This window comes from Boleophthalmus pectinirostris, unplaced genomic scaffold (genome assembly GCF_026225935.1).
Source record: "Boleophthalmus pectinirostris isolate CB_2022bp ecotype Guang Dong unplaced genomic scaffold, ASM2622593v1 HiC_scaffold_15, whole genome shotgun sequence".
In the NCBI taxonomy this organism is placed as follows: domain Eukaryota; kingdom Metazoa; phylum Chordata; class Actinopteri; order Gobiiformes; family Gobiidae; genus Boleophthalmus; species Boleophthalmus pectinirostris.
In genome coordinates this window covers 28679762-28701490 of record NW_026571070.1, presented here as the reverse complement: position 1 = coordinate 28701490, position 21729 = coordinate 28679762, and the positions used below count along the sequence as shown (strand labels likewise).

The window sequence follows — 21729 nt, the reverse complement described above, 5'->3', positions numbered from 1 at the left end:
TCGTTTCTTCTTTCATAATCTTGCAACATAGACGATCTGAGTTCAAACCCGATCCGCAGACTAGTTCTATTTCTAGCCCTTTCTCTTGTGCCTGTGTGACACTCAGCTGATCGAGCGCTCTGTGAAAAGGAAACATGATGTGCTGCGGGACTTGTCATTGTGCGGTTACCAGGCAACCAGCCGAGACTGCAGGAAGTCCTAGCACCCTGCACATAAAAGCCAGCCGGATCAAAACAAGTTATTTTCACCCCCTCTGAACTCAAGGTGCTGTGTGGAATGTGTTAACCGCACTTGGATTTATCACCTTTAATGAATTACTCGCAGTGTGGGAGATCAGATGCTTGTTTACAAAGGAAGAGATGGCATTCCTAAAGGAGCTGATAGAATGTGTTCTGTGAAATTAAGATCAGATTATGTTATTGGAAACTTATCTCCAACAAATAGCCCGTGAAAAGGGGCCTGTTTAGTAAAAAAGTGAAGGAAATAGCATGCCGTGCAATCATACTGTAATATTTGATTTCATAAATGCACTATAAGTCCTTTAGAGTGGTTTCAATGTTGGTTTAAAATCCCCATTATATAACCTTTAGCACAAAAACTAGACAATATTGAAAGTTAGTATCATTTTCCCCCCCCATTTTGGATGTTTTCATTGCACTGAAAAAGAAAAAAACAAGCATCACTCTGAACGGGCTTGCATCTCCACAAACCTGACTCTTATTTGGCCTGGAGAAGGGCCTTTTCTTGTTTGTATCCAGAGCAATGTTGTTCCTTTGGCTATAATCTTCAACAGTATGTGTTACGACCCAGCTCGTTTGGGTAAGGGAAGTAACAAAAATAAAACCAAGATGTAAAATGGAATAAATTAAATAATGTTTAATTAACAGGGATGTAAAGGTAAATTAACAAGACAGACTAAAATATACAGAAAACAACCTAAACTAAGAAACAGAACAACAGAATAAACAGAGTTTTGTGCCAGAAAAGGGGTCACGCAGGCTTACACAAAAACGAGTGGTAAAACTTAGGGACACACACTAAACTAAAACACAAGTTCCCCAAATTAAACCACATAAACCCACAAACAGAATCGAGTGACCAAATCAAAAAAGGCACAAAACAGAACTAAACTAAACTACATACACGAAAACCAAAATGGCATACTGGCCTCCAAGGCCAGCAGCCCCGAACAGGTGCTGGCAATCTCCTTAAATAGGGGGAGGTGGCTGCAGGTGAGGTGGGCGTCGACCTGCCCCACCAATCACGGAACAGGGCTCCTGCAGCAGGAATCCAGGTGTGTCAGCAGACTTATTTAGAACACACAGAACAAATTGGAACTAAGGCCTGGGGCCGTAACAGTATGGCATAAAACCATTTTATCTCCGTGGAGAATGTTCCAAAGTACCTGGTTTTAACTTTTTATTTGGACTGAATCATGTGGGTGATGTGCCACTTCCAGAAAGTTACATGGTGTTACTTTAAGTCTTATTAGTATTTACCATGAAGTTTGAAGTTCTTAAAAACAAAGCTAAAACTGAAAATACATTCATGGTGATCTAGTTACTATTACGTATTCTGATTAGACAATATTGTTGTTTATATTGTTATAACATCACTAACGCAGCAATGCAGTGTTCAGTTATTTTCGATTACTACTTTATAAGCACTGACTAATGCAGGCTTTTGGAACACCTAAGTACAGCTGTGCTCTTGAAGATGCTCTGACCCAGTTGTGTGGTCAGCTACTACTAAAAGAATTTTTCCATCTTAAAAAATGTGAAAAACAGTTAATTTGAAAGCTTTGCAGTGGTCCAAAGTTATTCCTCACTACCCTATGCTTTCCAAGCATCCTGATTCACCAGAATGAGTTTATAAGATCATTTTGCAACTTTTGGAGACCAGAGCGCAGTTTTGCTGTGACAGTAATGGTAACAACAACTACCATGCTAATGCGCACTTCCTGATTAATGGACCATAAAATGCAGTGACCTTATTTTGACCTTCAGAGCTGCTTCTACTATATAGCTGTACTCGTGCAAGACATATTTTCCTCAAATATGTGTGAAAAAATCCGTAATATGGAAAGTTTCTTAGTTTACATACTGTGAAATTTTTGCTTGTACTAAATCTGTGTTACTGACTGTCCTGACACACTTTCAGATTCTCGCTCACGCCAAGTTTGATTAAATCCAGCCTCTGATTTTAATCTTAATGACGTTTTGGGCCTGGCTTACACTGACCCTCCACCCAGACTTACACTATGACGCATCTCTGGGTGTGTCTTCAGTCTCAAATATGCACACTTTTTTTTTTTTTTGGCCATTTTGCTAGATCCCCCCCCCCCCCCCGCTTCTAAAGTAGTGCCTCCCAGTAGTGCAGTTTATTTGCTTGACTTTGCGCCAGAATGCGATTGGTCTACGGTGTTTGGGAGAGTGCGTGAAGGGGGGGACTGACCACATGTTGACTTGCGGGGTGTTGCCGCTGGATACACATCACAACGTCTAGTAAACATAAGGGAGGCTGACGTAAACAGGCGCGCATACAGTACGGGACAGAATGCAGAGGAATGTTGGACGCTCTGACCAAAACTGAGTCTCAACGATGTGTTTATTTCATTTCTCAGAGGTTGTGTACATACCAGGGGGGTGATATCTCAAATTGTTCTTTTCCTCCTACGTGAATTGGCGTAACTTTTTTCTCTAGAAGGTAAGGATCGCAAGATTATTCAGTTTTAGTGAGAAGAAATTTTGAATAGCTATCAAAATAAAATCTCAAGAGTAGTAAAAAGATAGTAAAAATAGAAGTAAGAGCATGTGCCAGAGAATAAACAAAATATGCCCCCAATTTGTATTTGTCTAATCATCTTTTTATTTAGATTAAAAGGATTAATATGGGGCAACAGTAGAAAGGAGAAGTTATATAAAAGGCAGATTAATGACTCACAAGTTTAATCCGTCTTTACATAAATACATGGTTTTCTAGTTCCCTTTTTCTGCATAAACTATTGTTTTTGTATGAATTCCTGTGCAGTTTAAAGGTCCTATATTACACAAAATGTTCTCTTGTGAGCTTTAAGCCATATTAGAATGTTATTATCTCATCAAATATATCTGGAGTGTTTGTTTTATTCACACATGTTTGAGTAATCCTGGTTTATTACGCTGTCTACATTTCCAAAGCTCAAAATGCTCTGTTTCACCTTGTGATGTCATGTTCCACTGTGTTTTTAAATTCCATACACCTTCACTAGAATCATTGGGATAATTTCAATCCTAGAATTCCCAGTATCTACTAAACTAATGGTAAATGGTAGCTGTTAGCTTAAGCTGTTAAAGGGACAGTTCGAAATTCTGGACATAGGGCTTAATTTCCTAGTGAGCCAGAGTGTTGAAGACATGTGGAGACACTTCTTTAAATATTCCATCCAGTCCTTGTATTTGCAGAGGTCGCTGGTGCTAGGCTAGTGCATGTCAATGGCCATAGTTAGCCTGCCACTAAAAACAGTCTTACCCACTCCACAAAACACCCGAAGCAAATTTATGATTACACCAGACTGTCGATGTGAATGTCTGTAAAAGTAAAACCAACCTTGCATTTGAAGGATTTATGTCTGAGCAGCAGCAGAGAGTTGTACTTCCTGATAGAAAGCTTGGCTGCGGCAGACTGATATATGAGAAAATAGTCCCTCAACATGTGACGATTCATGCGATACAAGGTTAGTTTTATTTCAAACATTATTCTATCAACACAGACATTTACATCAACAGTCTGACTTAATAATAGATTTGCTTTGGGTGTTTTGTGGAGTGGGTAAGACTGTTTTTAGTGGCATGATAACTATGACCATTGACATGCACTAGCCTAGCACCAGCGACCTCTGCAAATACAAGGACTGGATGGAATATTTTAAGTGTCTCCACACATCTCCAACACTCTAGCTCAGTAGGAAATGAGGCCCTATGTCCAAAATTCCGAACTGTCAATTTGAAACTACAGCTGCATGACATCACATGGTGAAACAGAGAATTTTGAGTTTTTGAGATGTCGACAGACTAATAATAAATGGTTACTCAAATGTGTGACAGAAATAAAACACAACTCTAGGTCTGTTTTGAAGAGGTAACAACATTATAAAACTACAACAAGAGTCAATTTTGTGCCATATAGGAGCTTCATCTATTGATGATTGTAAATAAATAATGTCAAATACCAAAAGTACATGAACGCAACAAGTGGGGCATCCAGTTTGCGTCACGCTCGGGTCTAGTACAACTAAACTCCACATGTGGGCGATGAAGGGTAACTCCGAAAGAGCTATTTCACGTTCTGCTTATGAAGCACTGGTACCAGAGCAGAGCCAGAGGAACACGTCCCAAATGTCTCTCCATCTGTTCAAATATTTATTTTGCATTCAACTTTAAACTCCTTTCTGTGCACGGACCCTGAGCCTTCAGTTCCCCTTCCAGCTCCAGACTGTTTTTTTCCCATAAAGTTTGCACAGTGAAGGCAGCACAAGCAAACAGAATTCCCCTGTATTCTCCTGTGGGCTCTTTGATGCCCCACCTTACTCCACCAAACTATGTCCAGACCAGCTGCCTGCATAACTTGATCCCTTATAAGTTCCTTTTTGGCATATTGGTTTTTAATATTTAAAGCGTCTGTATTACATTATTTTCTGATCTCTGTTCTAATATTGTTTCCTCATCACAAACAGACCTGGAGTTATGTTTTGTTTCATTCACACATGTTTATCACACAAATCCTACATATTTAGGATGAGTTCTACTCTCAAAAGAAAACACTTGTGATGTCATGTGATAATACAGGAAGAGCTCCACTGTGCCTTTAAGCTCTTATACACATTTGGATAATTTCAACCGTGGAATTGCCAGTCTCTCCAACTACAAGATGTTTTGAGGTGGAGCAGAGCATTTTGAACTTTGGAGATAGACAGACTAATATTAAAGGATTACTCAAACATGTGTGAATGAAACAAAACCCAACTTAAGGTATGTTATAATGTAGCTTAAAGAGTGAGTTTTGTGTAATATAGGAGCTTTAACTATAATCTGTTTCTGGATTGACTGCATGAGCTAGAGCTGCCAGATGTACCGCAATTGAATCAAAATCACAATATGAATGGACCCAATTTGCAAATCGCAAAGACTGCAGTTTTTGAAGTACCACAGCAAACAACTAAATATTTTGTCATCTTCTGAGATGATGACAGTCTGAACAGAAGACACAAAAGTGGCGCTATGTCTTTACTTTTTATTCCACGTTTAGACGAGGGTTTTTGGGAGGAAATCTGCGCGCATACAGTGACGCAAAAGTGTGTGGAATTCGATTGGATGTGCATGCCAGACAGCTAGGTGGTGACGCTAGGTGGTGATGTATGTGACGTAAACATGAGAAGTTCTGACCAGAGTTTTGCATCTTGGGCAGTGTAGACGGAAACGCTACGGCAGAGAGCATTCAACTTTTCCACTCTGGAGGGTGGTTTCAGATTTTTGTGTTTTTAAGCCCCAAAAACACCGTCACCGTCTAAACGAAAGGCACTTCACATAAAATATTTTGTCGTTTTTGCCTGCAAGCGTTCTTGTGTAAACAGGCCCTAAATAAAACAAAAACAAAAACTGCGACCCGTGTAGTTTTGGTCTGAAAAACCTGTTCTGAAATTTGATTCTTATATTACTTTGTCAGTCCATATTTCAGTCTTTTTGCCAATTCTTCTGGACACGTTTAAAAGTGAACTTTGAACAGAACCCTATTAAAACACAATCTCATAATCTCAAATCTAATCGCAATCACAATGCTTGTCAGAAAAATTGCAATTGGATGTTTTTCCCAAATCGTACTGCCCTAAATGAAAAGCAAAACAACTTCAACTTTTTAAAACATTTTGTTAGTACAGATAGGACTGTAATCGACTAAAGAAATTCTTGGTCGACTTAAGACTTCATCAATTAAAAGGTGGCAGTCCATTGTGCTGACATAAGTTCTCAAAATTATTAACCATAACTCCCTATGATCAGATCAAACTAGACCACAAGATCACAGGAGTTCACACAATTCCAAAAGTAACTGAATACAAAAAACTACTAATCATCTGTAAAAAGACCAGTTAAACTCACAATTTATTCCCAAATCTCAAACTAACTAACTCCAAGCCCTTTCCTTTCTGTTGCTGTGGCCACAAATTCTTATAATCACAAGTCTAAAACCCTACTACATAATCAGGGTAGTTTCAAAGGTAGTCATGTGGACACTGTTTTTGCACAGACTATGGTTCAGTTCACTTTTATTCCACAAAATTAAGTTAGAAATCACACAATATGAAAATACTAAATCTACAATATCAGCATTGTTCAATTTGCAAACACGATTTTAGTTCAGAAAGTGCACTTTTTGTGACAATGTTATTTAACGTCTCTTGCTGTTGTTTCCTATAGTCACTTATAGTCACTTTTTACTCAGTAAAAGTGCTTGTAATCCCTGTACTGTAATCTAAAACAAAAATGCTACAAAGATTCAACAAAAATGCCATAAAAACCATATAAAGAACAGTTATACTTGAGTTAAGGGCAGACAGGTTTTGACACCCGCCAGTGGATTTACATTCCAGCCTCCCCACTCCAGATGTGGGTCACTTGTTCCCTCACATGAACTTGAACTCCCTTGGGAGATAACTCATAAAACGAAACTTAAGACAGAATCACAACTTTCTGGCACTGGAATGCCTTATAGTATCAGCTTCACTTTGGGTGGAATTATTTAAATACTTGGAATTCACTGAAAACTCTTAACATTTTTTATATCTGATTTTGGAACTTTAATGTTACATATTTCTTCAGATCTTATAAGGTCTTGAAACAATTACTGGACTGTTAAGTAAATGGCACACATTAGTTAATGCAAGTATTTCTTAACAGTTTTTGTTTTGAAGTAAAAATGGGCCTCTTTTTGTACAGTATATTGCAATATTACAGTAAGAACTACAGTAGTTCTTTTTCAATTTTGTGCATTTTGTGTAACATTTTTTAGTCAACCTTCTGAGCTGCCTTGGGGTAGACAGATGTTTGTGGGTTCTTTCTCTTTCTTTCTCTCCACCACCACCAATTCATATGTAGGCAACAGTGATGTGCCTTGCCCAAGGACACAACAACAGTATGGATTTTTCAGAGCTTGGATTGAACTGTTGGCATTTGGGTTGGTGGGCGAATGACCCCAAGAACAAAATCCTATATAATATTTACCTGGCCAGCCAGAACTACATGCTTTAACAAAACTTTACAAAGATGAGTGTGTCTGGAACTTTATCCTGCCTCCCTGATATCAGGCGGGAGTGACTGACAGGTGGATTAACCAATCAGAGAGAGACGCATGGTTTGTTCCAAAAACATGGTGGTTTAGGAGAAAAAAAGGGGAAAAAAATCAACACAAAGGACTGGGAAATATTGTGAATTTCTGTAGAATCAACAATCAAAGCATCAAACTCTTATTTATCTCAGGTGAAAGAAGTTATATATTTTGTTCTGAGAGAATTTTGGAGAGGAGCTTTTGAGAGACACGTGATACAATTTAGCAGCCATGGTTTTCACACTCAATTGTCGGGTTCCAGTCCCTTGTGGATCTGAACAAAATGTAGAAGGAACTGGCTGGAGAGGAAATATAATATTGCCACTGGTATGTAGATTACGTTGTCTATTGTATGTTTGAAAACCAATTGCATATATGAATTTATTTATTTATTTGTATGTATGTATTCATTTTCTTAATATAGATTTCATATTATTACTTCTAAATTGTGTTACCATTGTATTTTATCTACGATCATGATAAATTGTGGCACATCCTTACTGTGTTTGTCATTCAATGTTATCAGGGCATATTGACAGTTCATTACTCAAGGCATACTATGTTTTTGCAGTGATAATTTGAGACCTGTCCACTGTACGTGAGAGTAGGACTTACTTCGGTTTTGGCCTGGGGTACAAAGAGGGTTCACAGAGGTCATGTGTTGGCTGTGCAGGTGCTGGAGTTTAAACTTTCAGACTGGAGTTGTGTTTGGACACGCTTGTGAGGACAGTGCGCTAGAGGATTCACAGGAATGGAAGAGGAGTTACTGTATTTATTTTGAAGAGGTTTCGGTGCTGTGTTTTGTGGGGTGCACTTCTCTACCTCTTCAGTTTGCTTATGTCATTGCAACAGCAGTTATATGTTGGTGCTGCAGATTTTTGGGACTTTTTTCTTTGTTTGGATGTTTTAATAGTGCACTATGTCTTTTTTTCTGGTAGAGAGAGTCCACCACCTTCTTGTCTCCGTGGAGATGTTATTGCTTTGCCTGGAATGTCCCTGTGTATGGCTTTAAACTGATCTATCCTCATTGAGGCAAGCACATTACGCCAACAGGCCACGTGACAGAGTCAGATCTGTGGAGAGGAGATCTTACTTATAGTCTTGTCCATGTTTTCAAGTATTTTTGAGCTATAAAATGACCTGAAATAAAAAGTGAAAGATATACACACTTAATGCCGTACTATAAAACATTCCAGGCAAAGTAATGACATTTGCATGGAGAGAAACAGTTGTGAACCCCCCACTAGAAAAGTTACTGTGTAAGTTGTGTAGTTAAAGTGTAACTTTAACCAAGTCTGTTTGATGGCCGAACCTTGAATTATAAAATGACTCATAAGTGAATATAACAGTTTTTCAAATCTGTTGTAGACAGTTTCAGATCTGTGGAGTGGAGAGCAGTAAGAAAGCATAGAATTTGTTATTTATATGATACAAACATCTATAATTGAAAAAAAAAAGCTAGATATGTTTAATGGCATACTGTGGAAAATCGCAGGCAAAAAAAGTTACATAGTTCTCCTTTAATGCAGTATTTTGTACCATTCCTAGAAATCTTGTTTTCGTTTACCCACATCATGTGGCTAGAAGCGTAAGCCCACTCGAATTCCAAACACGTACATCATGTCTTTAATACGCATTCTGTGAGTTTCCTGGTAGTAAAATGGGACTTACTCTTAAAAAGACTGTCTGATTCCAAAATGCAAAAGTCGTATCAAAACACATGTCTTATTATTTGTGTAAACTTGTGTGTGTATGTGGTAGTGAGTGAGTGTGGGAGCTGGGCAGGACTGAGTGGTATTACTACACAGTTAATGCAGTGCACTGGCAGCAGGCCCAGCCCTCTGTAGAGTCACATAATCAAAACAAAATAACAGGAGCACACCCGGCCCACACACACACACAAATGTCCAGCTGTGCACTGCCGGACCCACGCAACGGCAACCAGCCTACCACACCGATGGACACACATAGACTAGCATGTAAGGATATGAAGAGGAAATGTAGAATTAGAATTTATCAACCAAACACTAAACAGTATAAATGCATTGTTTGTGAGCAATACAAGTTGTTTGAAGAACACCTATTATGCTATATATGATGATATATAATCTACGACACCCTTGGAGTGTTATAATTTGCACATTTTAAAATGCAATTCATCTAAAATGACTTCATAAAAGAAACAAGTCCACTTAGTTCTGCGTTCAAAATCTACAGTGCCCAGTGGGTGCTGACGTCGCTGTAAACGTCATCACAACAAAAAGATGTGAGTTTGCTGGCCCCTCCTATAGCACATCACTAGCCACAATTTGTTTGTCCTTTTCATTTGTACCAAAATTACTACAAGATGCTGCTGAACCCTTACATGTATCACTCATACATAGAAATAAAATTGGAGAAAGTAGAGAGCAGTGGGCGTCTACTAGTTGTGATGAAAGTTGATCGGCAAAATGGTGATTAAATATTGCTCAAACATGCACGAATAGCTCCAAAAACAACTCTGGGTGAGTAAATGATGAGGAAAAACAACTTAAACTTAAAAACTCTGAAAAGTCAATTTTGCAGGTCTGCTGTTTTAATAGTTAGATAGTTAGAATAGTCAGTGATATTTTGAACTATACTGTACTTTTTAGCAATAATTACCATAGAAAAATAGACAATAAAAAGTCGGTAGAACTTTTTTTTTGTTAGTTAAGAAGTTTACAGGGTGACAGTAGCCAGTGGTTCAAATCTCATTCTTGACATAAACATCATTGGTTGAGCTGTCACATCCACTGACCCACAGGTTGGCAGTGCGATTCCAGCTCCCACAGATGAATGCTGTTGCTGTGTCCTTGGGCAAGACACTTAACCCACCTTGCTCCCAGTGTCTGCATGGATGAATGTGAGTGGTTCCTTGATGTAAAGCACTTTGAATGCCTTGAAGATGGAAAAGCTCTATAAAAATATGACCATTTACCATTAGAAAAAGAAAACTTGAGCAGTACATTTGACATATTCAGTTTAAAATGGGTGTAATTCAGTTTTATGGAGGTACTGGTTTAAATAAGAAATACTTTTGTAAGTAGTTCTTTAAAAATAGTGACATGTCAGATAATATCACTTTGAATATTCCGCGTTTACTGGAAATGGTCATATTCTCTTCTGTCATTATGAGCCATATATTGTGTATCACTTTGAATTGAGAAGAACCCAGTGACTCCCAGCCCTGTTGATTGGAGTACTCACTTCATCTACCGCACTTTGTTCTGCATGAATGGTCAACTGTATTTACAACAAGGAAACGATTCAAGTTCGCCAACAACCATTCTTTTTATTTTACCGTAACTTAAGGTCCATAAACATAAATGATGTGCGAAGTGGAAAAAAGTCTGCTCTAACTCGTCCACTGCCTGGTTTCTACTACAGTTTAGTTAATCCACTCATGTCTTGCTTTGGTAAGACAGTTGGGAGCATTAAAATGTCTAAAGCTGTAGATTTCCACTTTTAATCCTGCTCATCCAGATGTGGCCTAGAGGAACTCACAATCCAATTTGTAGAGCCTGGTTTAGACACACCGCGATTGGCTTTGTGCTAAGAAACTGGCCTCAGTGAAGTGCTGTTGACTTTAAACCTATGAAATAACTAGTATTAGCTCTCCTGACAGCATAGACCAGGAGATGTAGTTCATGATAGGGGTTATACTGCCTTCTGCTGGATAAAAAGTGACTTGCATGAGTCTGATGTAAGCATTCACTGTGAATTGAGTGAAGTGAATTGAAAGTTGACCTTCACAGAATTTTGAGAACCTACTGGTATTTTGCTACCTATGTTGCTATGTTTGCTGCACTTAAAACATTACAGTTTGTGTACTTGTTGGACATATCTGGATAGTGTGTGGTTTGTGGTGTGTGGCATAACAAATAACATGAGTAGGGGTGTGCAAAAATATTGAAATGTCCATATATCGTATCGTTTGTGATGGTACAGTATCGATATTGTGGCTGCTGTATCGATATATAGGAGTATTTTTTGGTATATTTAACTAAATTATTTCGTTACAGTGCTACAGTTTTGTTGCCTTTTTAGTGGAAAACAACTTTTTTATGCGACACATTTTCACTGTTAAGTAAAATGTAAAGTAAAATGTTTGTGTTTCATATTCACTTTGCACGAGAAGTGGTTTAACAAAGACTTTTAGTATCACAGCCATGATTTAGCCTTTATTTTTTATTGAACCATATCATATTGATTTGAAATATATTTCGTTTCGACCCAAAAGTGCACTGTATCGAGATATGTTTCGTATTGTGACCTAGGTTTATTTTATTTATTTAATGAGACAGGGACAGTGCACAATTTACATTAACCTTAACAGGAGAGATGCATTGTACCAAGTTGTTGCCAGTGCCAATTTCCACCTGTAGTCCCTGGGCAGGTTCATTGATTGATTGTATTTAATTGACCTTGTCTATCAACTGTTCTTCCTGGAGACTTATATTGCATGTTTTGGGTTGATGAGGGAAACCAGAGCACCCAGAGGAAACCCATCCAGAAACTCCACACAGAAAGGCCCAGGCAACTTGGGGATCGAGCCCGGCCTTATTTGTGAGTCAAAATGGAAAAATGTAAAGGAAATGGAGCCCTGACATCTTATATTGTCTGTGTGTACTGATGTAAGTGAATGCGTACTGTTCACTGATAGAAAGTGCTTTGAGTCTCTAATGGAAAGGTGCTACAAAAAATATTGAAAGCCTCATTGTGTAACTTTTTAGCCAAAAAATAGAGAAACTGTTTGTTTTGCTTTTTTGTTGCACCGAAAAAATTAGAAAAGCATGCGCCCTTACTGTGAGCAGACTTGCATCTCCACAAACCTGGTATTGCTTTAAATAATAAGATTTATATTTATTATTCTTGAGGCAAAAATGTCATGTGTAATTTTGAATGTTACACACACTATTACTCCGAGCCATTGCAACAGTAATTCTCTGCTCATTCTGATGGTGCATTTATTAGAACAGGACCAGTGCTGTTCAGAGCTCCCAGAGGAGAGGAGTGGGATGTCTGCATGCTCCTCTTCCTCTCTCCGCCCTCAGCTCTCAGCTCTCAGCCAACACAGGCCAAATCAGATTGTGGCTTATGTTCCCAGGGACTCTGAAACCGAGCCAGGATCTTAACCAACCTCATATGCTTTATTAAAGTGCTATCAAAGACCAAGGAAGTGTGTGATGCTATTGATATTAGAACTGTTATTTGTCCCACAGTTTGATATTACAAAACCACAGCACAAGCAGTAGCACAAAAACATGAAATATATGCAAAAATACATGATAGTATGTGAACATGACATGAAATATAACAATTTAGATGTAAAATATAGCCTAATTTGATTTTGATAACCTTGATTTTGATAAATTCTATATTCTGAATTAAGTAAAATAAGAAAAAAGGCTACTAGGCTATTTAGTCCAATGTATGACTGTGATTATGAGTAGCAGTACAGTACCGTATTTTCTGCACCCTTGGGCATACTCTTAAGCCTCCAACCCCATCAAAAAACGACTGTGCGCCCCGCAATCCAGAGCGCCCTATACACGAATCCACTCGGGTGTCCCAGCACGACTTCAGTAAACTACAAAGCCACACCACCCATAGTGCACGCAAACACACACGGAGCAGATGGCAACCGCGCAGCGAAAAACACCCGCAGCCACACTCATCACTCCACGCCGACGAGGAACGGAACTGAGGAATAAACTGAAAAAGCGAGCGCAATGTGCCACTTCTAGACACAACTGAACAACTGAGTCACTGCAAACACGCCAACAATCCAGCGGTCCCAGACAGCACCCTCCCTACACGCCACAACTGAACAAAGCCCAGAGTCACCGTGAACGCGCCAAACAAAGTCCCACTGACCCATCCAAATGTTGTGTTTCATATAAAGTCCGGTGCGGTTTGTTTGTGAAAAAAAGTTCTAAAATAGACCATTCTGTGACAGTGCGCCTTATAATCCAGAATGCCCAGTAGTGCGGAAAATACGGTATATGGACAACAAACATAGCTGATAACGGGACTACAGTGCATTGCTCTTGTGCTGATTCACTGATTCACTGATTCACTGATTTGCTGATTCACTGATCCAGCAGATAATCAAATAGTAAATATCACAAAATTATTGTGTAGGGCTGTGCAATTAATCACATTTTAATTGAGATTCAGTCATTTATAATAGGCTTAGGTCTTTTTAATGGAGAGGTCCACAGCTTCCACAATCCTCTGTCAGTAAAAGTATGTGGTTTAGGGGAAGAAATTTTATGTGATATTGTGTTAAAGGGCCCATATTAAGTTGTAATGTTACAAACATACCTGTAGTTTTGTTTCATTCTCACATATTTAACGCACAAACCCTGCATATTAAGTCTGAGTTCTTCTGTCCAACAGAAAACACTGTGGTCTTCTTTATGGTTTCATGTGGTAATACAGGAAGTGCTCCGGAGTGTTTTGTTTTTTTTAAACTACATACATTTTCACTAGAATCATTTGAATAATTTTATCCCTGGAATTGCCAAGCTCTACTAAACAAAAGATAAAAGGAGCTGTTAACTTGAAACCTGTGATGTGAAACAGAGCATTTTCGAGCTTTGGAGATGTAGACAACTGAATAATACAGCGTTACTCATGTGTTAAAGGTGTGAGTAAAACAAAACACTAGGTATGTTTTTGATGAGGTAACAACATTCTAACAAAGCTCGCAAGTCAATATTTTGCTTAATATAGGACCTTTAAATGGCAGTAATTAAAAGTCTGCCTTGTTTATGTTCAGGAGATTCAAATTAAATCAAATCAAAAACTGAAGACAGATTTTTTGTCATATTGACGAGATTCTACACAACGACATGTCATGTATTACAGTGTCATTCACATAGATTTTTTTGAGTGGTGTTTGTCCCTAAATACCCTCATAACATAACATGGCATCCTGGTTCTTGTCTCCATATGAAACCTTGTCCTTAGTGGTGAGAGCTCTGTCAGCACAGTATGACCTCTGCTCTGTCTTGTTGTGTCACTCACAACACATCAGATCACACAAGCCTATGCGATACACACAAGTCTATGGGATACACACAAGCCCATTAGAATCTGCACTGCATCCATTTACGTGTAGCTTCTTTCTATTTGTTTTTATTTGTTGATACATTTTAGGGTCAAATGATTTCCTGTAAAATAAACTACTGTATTTTAAGATGCGCTATGTAACGTTTTGGTTTTGCCACCTGCTTTTACAAGTTATAAGTCAAATCTGTGGAGAGGCAACACATTTTAAAGTAAAAATCCAGATATTTCAAGGTATCTTTTTAGATCTTTGAAACACTCGTAATTGAAAAAACAAGCAAGATAGCTGCATCTCCACAGAGAAATAAGAATAACAGTTGCAGTTGCTTTACTATACAGCTTTTATTACACATTTTGATGTTAATCAGCAATCATAGCTTTAAATTACAAAGTGTTTTTACCAATAAGAAATAATAAAACTGACAAAAGATATATAGACTGGCAGGATATTTTCAACCCAAAAATACAATCGATGACTTCAAACAGCACCTGGTATTTCCATTTAAGTAACCTGATAATTTTCTATCATTTTACCCATATACAATTTGAATGAACAATATGCTTATAAACAACATAACTGTTATAATTTATTCTATTTCCGATTAAAGCGCCCTAGTTTTGCTCCTCTTCCTCTCTGTGTGACCAATCGCCTCTGTGCGTGTGTGCTCCTTCTCGTTGCCAGGGAGACAGCGGAACCGTCTGGAGCCAATGGACACGATTTTCGTCAAGCAAGTGAAGGAGGGGGGACCCGCCCACGGAGCTGGACTCTGCACAGGTCTGCTAGACCCTCTCCAACTCACCTCACTCAGAAGTATCAAAAATCAGTTACTAATTGCTGCTAAAACTAGTATTCAAATTAAATTCTCAGCAATGACAGTAAATGCCTTACCTGAATAGCTTTAAAATGATCTGGAGCTATATCAGAACAAGTATAAGAGCACATAGACTAATAAATGCTCATGGACCACTATGGAACCTGGACCACTCAGGGATTACACAGATATATAGAGACTACATGATAATTTAGAAGAAAGTACTATTCTTTAATGTTGAAAATCACATTTTATTGTCTAAACCAGTGTTTCCCAAACCTTTTTTTCTGGGGACCCATATTTTAAAAGTTACAAACCTTCTCGACCCAAGTCCCAAGTCAAGTAAATCACAAAATAAAGGTGGATTTGAGCATTATTGAACATTAATGAGGATATTTTATTGTTGACTGAGTGATCGTGTCTCTGAACAATTAGTATTACTCAAGTTTTAAACAATGAAATTGAAGCAGCAATAAAAGGATCCATAAGTTGCCTGTTTGGACATTAAATGTAGCTCATTTCTTTTTCTTTTCAACATTCAATTGAACCAGCAATATTGGAACAAAATAGTCCATAAAATAATTATAAAAAGATTAGAAATGATACAAAACATGTCTTAACATTTCTAGTGAGATAGGTGGGCCTGTCTGTGTTTTTATAGCACGTTCCAGTCCGGGGTGCAGGAAGAGAGAATAGCAGCAGATCAGGCGTATAGGCAGAAGTGTATATTGCAGACCTACATGCAGATTGTGACAAGGCATCCCCAAAAAATCTCTTATGACCCACCTGAGGGTCGCGACCCAGTCTTTGGGAAACAATATTCAGGACAGGACAGTCTAAATATTGTTTTTTATCATCCTGGCATCTGAATCGATATTGAGCACTTAGCCTATATCTTAGGAGGGTTGAAAATCAGATATTGATCAATACTATAACTATTTTGAACAAATATAAATTCTAAAAAAGTCTCATTTACAGGACAAAAATGAACCTTTCCTGAATAGCTTTAGGATGATCTTGAGTTGTATCAGAGCAAGTATAAGAGCACATAGACAAGTATACGCCCATGGACCACTATGGAACCTACCTGGACCACTGAGGGATCACACAGATATAAGACCACATGGGAACAGAAAAGAAAGTACTATGATTTAATCTTGAAAATGTTATTACCTAAATAAAGAGTGTTTTTATTATCATTGTGGTATCAGAATCGGTATTGAGTATCGAATCTATTCCTTAGTTTCGTAATAGTGTATTCTAATGCCCACCCCACACTGGTTCACATCTGCAGCCAATTCCACCTCCTTGTAACCTGCCAGGCCAAACAGTTCTAAGTTAGAGGATAACAGATGGGCTGCTTCGTGGGAGGCTGAACACACTGTAATATGCAAACTGTTATTGCGACCTTAGCTAATTTAGTTTTGGTAGAATTTCATCTATCAAGCTGAGAGATTTTTCATTTGGCAAGGTTAAAGGGACAGTGTGTGAGCGATGGTTGAGTGCAAAGTTACTGGCTTCAAAATCAAAATTTAAATGAATCAAGGATGTAGCTTTCCCATATTGGTAGTTGTACATTCTTACACTGTACTGTATATCTAGGCCTGCCACCAAAACAAATTTTGAAGTTTGATATATTGTTGCAGAAAATTACTTACTCTCACCCATTTTTTTAAAGGCATACTGTAACTTTTCTAGTGAGGGTGTGTCACAGGCTGGTCTCCATGGAGATTAATTTGTTTTACCTAGAATGGTCACCAGTATGGCATTTAAAAGTTAGGTAAGTTTAATGCCATTCTGTGGAACATTCTAGGCAAAGCAACAATAAAACATTACAACAATAATGAAAGAGCCCCACTAAGAAAATGAAGCTACATATAATTATAATTGAACAAAAAACAATATGTCATATTTTGAAAGATAAGTCAATAATTTTTATTAAATTGATGATGATGATGAATAATGTCACAATGAGACAAAATTCTTCCGATATATTAGCCAGGCTGGCGCTACCTAGTGCCTCCGCTCACTTTCATTTCTCTTCAGCAACTAGGTCAGGAATCCAAATACACTAGACCAGGGGTCTCAGACTCGCGGCCCGGGGGCCAACTGCGGCCCGCGGAAGGATTTTTTGCGGCCCTCCACTTGATTCCAAAGAATAATGTCAGTGCGGCCCGCGGTAGATGTACGCACAATCCCAACCCCCTACCGCGGGCCGCACTGACAGATGAAGCTGCAGTCGGTGCCCATGCAGATTCACAACAGATTATTAACGCAGTTTACATCCCAAAACTCAATTTACAGCAGTTGTGAAGCAACGAGTCTAAGTGGATCTGTTAATACAAGTACACGTGCACATACGGCGTCACCGAAGAACCAAAACAAACCACACGTGGTGGTACACGTGTGCGCACTTCACTTTACGCTCCCACAACCACAGTATCAGAGCGCAGAGGAGGCGCTGACAGAATTCCCCTGTTCATAAGTGTGGGACCTTTATTGGAGGGGCTAATAAGAAATAAAAAGACACTGACAGTCTGTTTACCTGTTCAACACTCGGTGCGTAACTTGCTGGCAACACGATGACCAAACTCCACATATGTGTCGCCGAAATCCACGCGCACTCAGCGGCAAACACAGCTGTCCCATCAATATGCAAGCACCACAAAACTGCAGTGATCTATTCCAGAGGCTTGGCGACATGTTAGCAAAAAGTACGAGGCAAAAACAAGCGTCTAACATCCATGTTTGACATACGAGAAGCAGATACACTCCAGTGTGGCGCTTTCACACCGGCAAACGAACCAAAACTGGTCCGAATAACGAGCCTCTGTATCCCGGTAGAACAGCGATATCTCCAGTAACCAATACTGATGTTCCCTGTTAATACCGCAGGCGTCCTCATCTCAAATTATCACCACGAACTCATAAAACAGCAACGTAGAACTTTGTACAAACTCACCGCATCAGTTCTGAGTTCGGGTAACAGCAGCAGCCAACAGCGTTCAGCGTAGCGCGGAGCTCCTCAGGACGGGGCTGGAGTCTGGTCCTTGGTTTTCTGTCGTCCTACAAGCGCGTTGGTCAGATGGTCCGGAGGCTCCATCCTCCATGTGCTGGTTCCAGACGGTGGCGAGCAAGACCAGTGCGCAATGACTGGGTCTGAGCGGGTACGTTCCGCCGTCTGCGCGCTGGTTCCGTGTTCCGTGCGGGGAAAGTGAGAATGCGCTGTGGACTACACCTAGAGGTCTGTGCTGCTCCTGTCCTCCGCGCTCAAGAACCGCGGCTGGTTCCGAGGTGGTGCACAGCATCCGGACAGAAGCGTGAATCCAGTTTAGTTGGTGTCCGCATTTGGTTCTTCCTGGGGAAAGCGCTTTTCACCCCCCGCTCCACGTCATCTGAGCCCGGACAGAACCGGAGCTGCTCCCGCTGGTTCGGGACTCCGGTTTGGATCTAGTCCGACTGTATTTCTCACACTAGGCTAAAAGCAGGACATTTTTTAAAGGTGAATCAATTGAATGGGTGATTGCCTATTGCCATAAAATTATTTGGTTAATTAAAGCCTAAAATAACAAATGCTGGTTCCTACATGATCACGGGGAACACCGGGACCTCTGTGCAGGTCCTGAACAGAAGTACACACCTCCATTTTTGACTCACTCTGGAGCCACACGTTCGCACGTTCTTGCTCTGATCTTCGTGTGTTACATTCTCTGTATTGGCCATTGTTGGTAAAATATTTCGAAAATGAATCGCGGCTGCGTCTGGACAACAATCTGTTACTGCGCTGGAGTCGTACAGCGTCATTACAGGCAGGAGACATGTTTCTCCCATGATGCATCTAGAATAGTTCGTTTGGACCTGCTGTCTGTGGTTTGGACCCGGGTTCGTGTTCACACCAGAAGAACCGCACCAAAGTTGGTCATTTGGTGCGGATTCAAGCGAACCGAGACCACCTCTTTTTTGAGGTCTTGGTCCACTTGAGTTGGTCCGGGTCAGAGTCCGATTGATGCTTTCACACCAACGCAAACGAACCGAGCTAACCACTTCTGGTTCGAATGGATCGTTTGGTGCGCACCAAATACTGTCGGTGTGAAAGCACCATACAGGTCAAGGGTCACTGATGAGCATCTTCAATCTCTCCTGAGGATCTGCTTCCTCCTGCAAGCCAAATATCTCTCAGCTGTGCAAGATGAAGCGTAGCCAGGTTTCAACCAGCAAGGAGTAGGCAAAAGAAGAAGAGTAGACGCATTAGTTTAAACTTACGTTCTGAATACATTTTCATGTTCTGAACTGTTATTAAAGATTAAGAAAGTGTGTTGCGTGTTGTTCTTTCTCTCTCCTTTTTTTCCCGTGCAACAGCTATTTATCAAATACTCAATGCGGCCCAGCCTCACTCAGACTTTATCTAATGTGGCCCCCAGGTAATTTGAGTTTGAGACCCCTGCACTAGACGGTTTGCAAGAACCCTGGAAGTGCGAGTCCGGGAATCAGCCAGTCAGCGAAGAGTCATATATTCAGTGTTGTCAACGATTCCCGAGATCCAGGATTTAAAGCTGGAATAAAGAGAATGTTTGGTGAATTTTATCAAGCGGAAAGACGTTATTGCCCTTCTTCCTACAGGATTTGGGAAAAGCTAATATAAATGTACCAGTTAGCCCTGTTAGCGGCATATTACATACGTGACTACCAAACAGCAGCGATTGGTTAAATAACAAAAGTACTCGCCTATTGTCGAGCGAACTAATTGTAACACTGCGAGGTCAGACAGTTTCTAAGAAGAGAAACTGGCTGATGAATCAGGCAACCGATATATAACCAAGTTAGAAATTACATAAATACTAAAGCAGTACTACACAATATTAAAAATAACAATATAAATAGTTAAATAAATAAACAAACTGCCATCAAAAAATTGTTATATGCAGTACAGTACAATTTATGTGAGTAATGCATTTAAAAATGCATCACACACAGTTTATAGGATCTTCAATTACTTTATGACACCATACTGTCTCAATCCTAGCTGTAGATGGGTGTATGAGGTGTTAATAGATTGATTGCATCCTTCACTTCGTAGCTTCAGATTGAGTTGGAAGTGTCTCTACTGAAAGCTTAGTGTCCTTCCTGTCAGCTTTAGTGCTCGATTCGCACTCCGGTTCTGTGAAAATGTTAAGTGGTCTGGACAGGCCTTCAGAGCTGTCTGCTTTTATCTGTCCCATCTCCTCTGCTGGGAAGTACCTAGCAGCCTTTCCCACTGTTATCTGGTTTCTTCACTAAATACACCTCCACAAATCCTTCAAGATCAGACTGTATATTTATTATCATTTTTTATAGAAAACATTAAACATATATTACAAGTTTGTTTAGAGAAATTAAACACTGCTTAATTTTAAGTGCAATACAAATATGCAATTTCCCGTACACCATTTACATCTATAACCATAACTAACCAGTGTGTAAACATTAGCACCCACAGTAACAATTTTAGCAGGATCTTAAATTAAACAACTATTTAATTTAAAGGTGCACTGAGTAACTTTTCAGATAGAGGGTTAGGGTCAAATTCTTTTCTTGATGGAGATGTTATTGCTTTGTCTGGAATGTTTCACAGTATGCAATTAAACCTTTCTATCTTCATGGAGACCATACCAGATCAAGTTACAGGTCAGATCTGCAGAGAGGCGACCCCGCTCACAGTCAGAATGCCTGTTTGTCTAGGTATTTTTGAGCTATAAAACCATCTATACTTTAATAAATGTAAGGTAGAGCTGTTTAATGTCATACTGTGGAACATTCCAGGCAGAGCAATGACATCTCCATAGAAACAAGGAGGTGATGGACCCTCAACTAAACATTGTGGACCTTTAATTTCTAGCTATGTATGTTACTGTAGCCAGCAAGATTAATTAGAAGAATTTTGTATCTTCTTGAGACTTTTTCAAATGTAATCTCAGTATTTCAGAACTGTCTATCTTTTTTTTTCCAAAGATACATAACCCTTGCTGAAATGAAAAGGGACATTTCAATATATATATATTTTTTAATTCAAATGAACAATATGCTGTGCTTAAAATGAAGTGAGATGGTTTAGCATTATTTTAACCCTTTAACTTCTTTCCAGGGGATCGCATTGTGAAGGTCAATGGAGAAAGCATCATTGGAAAGACATACTCACAAGTTATTGCCTTGATCCAAAACAGGTAAAGTCTTCAGCCTGCTTATATATACTTGTATTAGGGATAGGCAATATATAGGTTTTGATTTTTTGATTATGATATAGATTTTTTGACGCTGCCTCATCTCTGTGTGCCCATATGTCTTTAGTGCATCAGATTTGTCTTTTTGAACAGACTAATGATTCAAAATGGAAATAGAAAACAATTTTGAATATTGCTATTAAAGCCAAATATTGGTATCTGCAAATAACAGTATCGGCTTAAAAAACAGTTTCAGCCTATCTCTA

At 39.2% G+C, this 21729-nt stretch overlaps 1 protein-coding gene across 2 annotated transcripts in view; it reads left to right on the top strand.

The window, feature by feature from the left end:
* LOC110165546 (rho GTPase-activating protein 21-like) overlaps positions 1-21729 on the top strand; it is a 100996-nt gene that overhangs the window by 51563 nt on the left and 27704 nt on the right. For both annotated transcript variants that reach the window (XM_055150966.1, XM_055150965.1), the window contains 2 exons: positions 15137-15229; positions 21388-21466. In XM_055150966.1, the coding sequence (XP_055006941.1) occupies positions 15137-15229; positions 21388-21466 (172 nt within the window). The remainder of the gene's footprint in view (positions 1-15136; positions 15230-21387; positions 21467-21729) is intronic.